General features: G+C 47.8%; 1 protein-coding gene across 2 annotated transcripts; it reads right to left on the reverse strand.

The window, feature by feature from the left end:
* Positions 1-589: 589 nt before the first annotated feature.
* On the reverse strand, positions 590-6,166 carry LOC122368042 (transmembrane protein 98-like). Of its 2 annotated transcripts, none has more exons than XM_043341652.1 (6): positions 6,113-6,166; positions 5,544-5,705; positions 5,217-5,332; positions 3,784-4,027; positions 2,968-3,046; positions 590-2,590 (listed from the first exon to the last, which is right to left on the reverse strand). In XM_043341652.1, the coding sequence occupies exons 2-6, from the start codon at positions 5,684-5,686 to the stop codon at positions 2,507-2,509; spliced, it is 666 nt and encodes a 221-aa protein (XP_043197587.1). In that variant the 5' UTR covers positions 5,687-5,705; positions 6,113-6,166; the 3' UTR covers positions 590-2,506. The 2 variants fall into 2 exon arrangements, with proteins under 2 accessions (XP_043197587.1, XP_043197577.1); XM_043341642.1 differs by lacking the exon at positions 6,113-6,166 and adding an exon at positions 6,009-6,082.
* Positions 6,167-6,534: the final 368 nt, after the last annotated feature.

Genomic DNA, 6,534 nt, shown 5'->3' on the forward strand with positions numbered 1-6,534 from the left:
TTTTTTTTTGAAACTCAAAAAACTTTTTGGATTTTTTGGCTAATATATCCAAAAAAATGTTTTTTTGATTTTTGGGGTTCAAAACTCAAAAATTTCAAAAATCCGAGATAGCAGTTTTGTAGCTCTGTCAATTCTACACCTTTTATGTCTTGATCATTTTTCTGTATCTTCAAAGCTGTAGGCCTGACAGGTCTTCTCGCGAAGGTCTTTTTTCGGTCGAAAATGACAGAACATGACGTCATTCTGACGTCATTTGTGGCCAACCTATCATAGCCTCTGGAAAATTTTTGGTCACAATGTGTAAAATTGATGCCCGGAGGGGTCCTGAAAGTTTGGTGGCGATATCTGAAGCGGTTTAGGAGATATCGACCGAAAAGGACAGGGGGGGGGGGCCGTTTCGGCCCCCCCCCCTACGGGGCGCGGGTTAAGGGCAACTCCAAGCATGCTTCAGCTCCCACAGGGACAAAGCAGCGGGGGATCTTACCGCTTTCGCGCGACGGAAAACAAAACATTCCTGAAGGGTTATCGGTCACTCGTGAGTCGTCATAGCATTCCAGCATTATTGTACCACACAAAAAGAAAACACTACTGTATCCAAAATATGTATTATTCTAGCTTGGTACATATAGCATACCTATATGTGCTAAAATTTCAAAATCAGAACAATAACTATCCGCAAAAAGCAGCTGGTTCTAATTGGTGGCCGTACTGCAGCTCTGTTCCCTTTTGGAAGCGTCTGGTTACACGCTTCGAGCGGACCAGCGTCTATGGTTGGAGGAAACATTACGTATCCACTGAATAATCAGATATGACAGCAGGACCTCCAATATTTATAAGGCACAACTTTTGGAAGAGTAAATGTTCAATAAAAACGCGGCACATCGCGAAAGCACTCGAGACGTTGAGAAAACGGCAGCATCATGAGGTTAGAAAACCTCCTATGTTACGATGCCTCCCCACACATCTTTCTACACAATTCACGATAAAATAATCTCAATGACTTCATGTCTGATGAAGTCTAGCTTAGTTTCTATATCATCGCAATTTATGTAACTACACCCGTCAGCAGACAGCTAGACTACTTCCAACTATAAGTAATAAGGAGATTGGGGAGCGGTTCACCACCCGCAGTGGCGACGCACGATCGGACCGGCCGGGGCAGAGCGGGAGGGTAGGTTCAGGTCATCCCTGGCCGCCCGGGCCACCCTTGGTACGGTCGGCGCACGCACAACACGCACGGTATAGTGGTGAAACAGAGCCCCAGCGTCAGCCCAGCGCCCCACACAAAATGGTACGACTGTTCACATGCACGCGCACCAAATTCAAAGGCTTAACTACAACTAAACGATGTCATTCGCCAGCTTTTCTACACAACCGTATCACCCTGTCACCAAACTACCAACGCCCAATATCACGCATTGCATTCAGATCCAGGTGCGCCATTGCAAACAACTCCATAGCATCTCATTTGTGACAAAAAAAAAAAATGGCGTACACGCATAGGCGTCCCTTCACCAAAATAATTCATATTCAGATCTATCGACGGTTGGCCCAATGCCACAGATCCGTCGTTCGAGCGCCGGGTGTAACTTGATACCACACAGCATGTACACAAGCGCATTCATAAACACACGTTCGTATCATCCAGAGAAACGGCAATCACAGGTACAGTCGTTTCCCCGTCTAGCAAATCACACTTGGAGACAGCACGGCAGGAATGTGCTCGGTAAAACTCAGCCAGTAACATCATTTTCCAACCGAGGTGGCTGCAATGAGCTTTTAGGCCTAGGGAATGTGAATAAAGTAGGCAGATCTGGCGGATGAGATAATTTTTAAACAATCATGCTGAGAAAACCACACAACACGTGAGAAATATGCGATATTTTATGCAATGACAATGCTCAAACGCGTGTATCGGCGAAAATGCACGCAGCAAGGAATGTGTGAGGCTTGTCTAGGTTTTGTGTTGCCTAGGGGCTTATTTTGGTAGTAACCCCGAGTTTGGAACATTTTTATCAACTTCCCAACACGAGTATTTACGTCATTTTTCAAACGTCAAAACAAATGGACGGAAAAAAGGTTGCAAACATGATTTACTCCAAGCTCAGCTCAAGCCGGTGTCACCGAATCAGATATAGTCACTTATGAGATATGACCGCTTAAACGATTCTTATATAAGTATTTGTCTTATTGTAAATGATTATACAGGAGGCTCACACAAAGCAGTGTGAGCGGCCCATGTGGCCTTCAGATCCTCCCCACCGTACCCCCGTGTACAAGAGGCGGTACACTCACGAAGAACGCCAGCGACTACAGCGTTTAAGTGTAAAATAACGCCCCAGCCGAGTGTTTACTCCCGTGCGGTGTGGTCAGTGCCGCTCGGCTCACCGCGCTGGCGGCGGCGGCGGCGGCTCAGGGCGCCACGCTGCTCCCTGGCGGCGACGGCGGCCCCCGCGCCGGCCCGGGGCCTCCGCCGGGCGGGGGCGGGGGCGGGGGCGGGGGCGGTTCACGCGGTGCTCTCGTCGGGGCCGCCCACAGAGGCCACCTCGCCCAGACACGCCTCGTGGTTGAGCGCCGCCTCGCGGAGAACCTGTGGATGGGCGAGAGAGTCAGGGTGTCAGAGTACTCCTGTGCCGTAGGCCGGTTATACAGGCGTTTCACACAGAAACATCAATCATGTAGTCGATCATGCTGAGCCTGTGCTCTCTAACCTGCCTCAATCATCTATCCCACTCAATACCATCCCTACCCTCCTATGTCCATCACTTAGCTAACTGTCAAGTGTCTGCCATTTTCTGTCCTACTCGATGGCAAATCGTTGCCATCCTGTCTATTCCTTCTATTTTTCTAAAGGTGAACTACTGGCCACGTCCTACTGCTCACAGCTATTTCCCGTCCCTGGCAGCCCCACCTGCACCCCTAGACTCTGACGAGCGGACGGAGCCGACAGGCTACCCACGCACGTACCCGGAGGTGGTCGTTCATGTCAGCTAGCATGGTGGTGATGATCTGGAAGTGGGTGGCGTTGGCGCTGTTACTGGCAGACCTGGCAGAGAGGAGGGATGGCGTCAGCGGATCGTAGGCCGAACGCTACACAGTACACAGTGCACATGTCCGATCCGAATGCTACAGAGTCCACGCAAAAACAGACACAATCACGCAGATCTGCTACCTTTTACCGGCGGTTGGCATACGCTGACTTGAGCTGAACAGTGAACACCGCACGGACACGCAGTAGCACACAACAGGGAATGAGCCGGCTCCTAGGCAACTGAGCTCGAGCGCCACCTGTGTAGCACCGACCGTGAACAGGACAAGGCTGATGACAGGGACAGTGCAGAACAGGACAGAAAGAGTCTGGCAGGAGCCGTAAAATCAATTCTAGTTGTACGCGATGTCATTGGCCGGGTCATGCGATCACTTGGGCAGTCGACATGCCTGGACAGAGCACACTTAAACACACCACTGACCACAGGACATCATCGGTCGCCGGATAGGTACCACACAAAATGGAACACCCAACGACCATCCATGTTACAATATCGGCCACCTCATGGGTCATCCATGATCCAAGTCAACATCCCCATCCTATCATCCTACGATATACTTGTAGATGCAGCATTGTGAGCTTGGGATGTAATATCGCTCCACAAACGACTAACGACAGTTTCATGAACGGCACATGACGTAGGAATCCAAGCGGCAGCCTCGTATTCTCGCCACCCTCACCACACGGACAGCCCTTCCAGCGTCTATCCCACCCACCCGCGCGCGTCTCCTCACCGCACGATGAGCGCCAGCTGGCTGACGCTGAGCACCAGGGCCGAGCTGCGCGCCTCGAGCAGGCGCGGGTCCAGCGGCGGGTACATGGAGCGCACCACGTCGTCCACGCGCGGCGAGATGAGCCGCGATACCTCGGCGATCTCCTGGACGCGCTCCTTGCGCACCGGCCCCATGGCCAGCGCCACCAGGTACTCGGTCAACTGGTGGCACGTCTTCAGGATGTCCAGACAGTGCGGCACCAGTCCTGGGGACAGGGGACGGTCAGACGGGGTCGGTATCGCCACCGCAGTGTTATTGACGTAAGTGGACAGACGGTGCAGAATAACGACTAATAACAATTCCTCAATTTGCGTGTTATGGAGAAATCCTGTTCCTTCCAATGAGAGCAGAAGAATTTATGTCAGTCGTCAAGTACACTTTGGAATGCTTGTAGTTTCCATTTCCTAAACTATATAACTCGGTGATTTTTTCATTGCATTTACCATGGTTGGGCACCGTTACTCAAAATTGGAGCTTTGCTACTCGTTCCTTCGAAGCATGGCTTTCGTTATTTGTTCCTCCCTTCCTCTACATTCATGTAAGGATAGTTAGTTGCCCCGTTACTGCATCACAGCAGGAAAAATGCACACTAAAACGGTGGGATGGTGGTTATGTTAAAAAAAAATGAGATGAGACCAAAACAGATGCTGATTACACCTGCTAAGACAGAGAGCAAATGAATCTACTAAGACAGCAAACAGTCAATAACATTCACCGGAAACCATCGTCACGTTTCGGTTGGTTTACTTGCTTCCCCAGCAAGCCACCCGTCAGGCTGTGACTGACTGTCTAGCTGAGACTAGGGGTTGTCAGATACGAGGAGAACCCAGCTGGTTGGAGCGAGTGTCCGATGGGCTAGGACGAGGGACTGGTGATTAGGATGAGGGACATACCCAGTACCCCATGACCAGCAAGCTAGACTGCAAATCACAAAAGCCCAGCACAATGGTATGGGATGGATGGTGCTCAGATAAAGTATAAAAAAATGTTATTCTACCACCACAACAAAAGCTGGAGATAACCTGCTTGCTAGATCACCCTGCTCAGAAATCCAAAAACAGCAGGAGCAAAGAAGCAAAAGAAGATACTTTTTGTAACCAATAACAGCGGAATATAGAGCCAATGAACAAATGCTATAGGTCTGTTGAGCTATCTGGAAATGTAATAAGTCTGTTTCTGTCTGACATTACTGAAAGTGAAACTGTAGCCCTTTTGGTAATGCCTTAACCTAACTGCTTCAGGTCAAGCATTCAACATGCAGAAAAAAGATGAACATGGTCACATAGATCCCAGCTCCCAGATTTCACAAAGAAATGTTAGGTATGTTTTTGCAAAGAAATCACACAATATTTGGCAATAGCCTTCAATCAACATGATTCAGAACTGCTGCTTACCAGTGGCATCATCAACCCAGCGGGCATCGCTGAGGATGGACTCAAACTGAGGCGAGAAGTTGACGTCATCCAGCTCCATGTCTGTCCACTCCTCTGTGATCAGCTGACTGTCCTGTCTACAAAACAACACAATCTGTGTTAGGCCCCTTTTGCATCCAACCATACAGATTGCAGATTCAGATTAAATATCTAGTCCTCTAGAGTGAATAAGAATTGGAGCTCTTCCCATCTGTTTTGGGAGAAGCTAAGTATCTCAATTAAACTGAAGACTTATGAATATTGTAAGTTACACAAACTCTGAACTATGAAAGAAATTACTGCACCTACTTGAAGTCCATATAGTTGACCAATTTCTTATGCTGGTTGAAGCGGTTGCGGCAGATGTAGATGAGAATGATGACGCAGGCAAAAAATACAACACCAAGGATGGCCAGTGAAATGGCCACCACCATTTCTGTTGGGTTATTCATGACTTGAAGTAGGATGATACTGAAACTCAGACAGACGGCAGTCAGATAGGTCAAAGATTATTAAAGCACAATGTCTACAACTACCCAATATCTAGCTGAAACATGTCAAATAATGGGCATACAACCATAATACTCAGTGGAAAATGCGGGGAAAATGTTGGCAGCACTAAAAAATTGGCTTAAAATAGGTATCTAGAAAAATATCAACAAAATAGGTATCTAGAAAATAGAAAATAGGTAAAATAGCCAATAGGTATCTAGAGAAATATCAACATAATGATAGACTTCTCTCAGGTTCATACGAGCAAGTCAAAATTATTACTAGTTAAAAATTAGTTCTTCATCACACTGTGTCTTTGATAACATCAAGATAACATAACGATCAAGCAACAAGCACCGTATAAATTTAAATGAAAGTCAAATTACCTAATCGATATTGCATAAAATAACACAAAACACAACAGAGCACACAACACGGCGCCCCACAAATGTAACAATCAAGGATACTTAATTGCCACTTTTTAATTCACTGTCAATGTGCCACCTAGTGAGTGATATATGAAACTATGTATATGACGTCATTGCACAAAAGTGCTGCGTTCGGTAAAGCATTTCTGGATAGGTATGTGCACTGTATGTGTATTTACAGTCACGTACAGTCGTTCGATCGATACTCGATAATGGAAACCCTGCGAAAGAATGAATTCACGGGCCACGGCCTACACTTTCTTGAGGTAGCCTACCTATAGCGGACCACGCTTGGTGATTGACCGGACGTGGTTTACAGTGGCGAGATGAGCCACGTCCTGGCCGTTTTACCTACAGGATCCATGCTGCAGGCATGGGTG

Source organism: Amphibalanus amphitrite, unplaced genomic scaffold, assembly GCF_019059575.1.
Source record: "Amphibalanus amphitrite isolate SeventyFive unplaced genomic scaffold, NRLGWU_Aamphi_draft 000031F_arrow, whole genome shotgun sequence".
Taxonomy (NCBI): domain Eukaryota; kingdom Metazoa; phylum Arthropoda; class Thecostraca; order Balanomorpha; family Balanidae; genus Amphibalanus; species Amphibalanus amphitrite.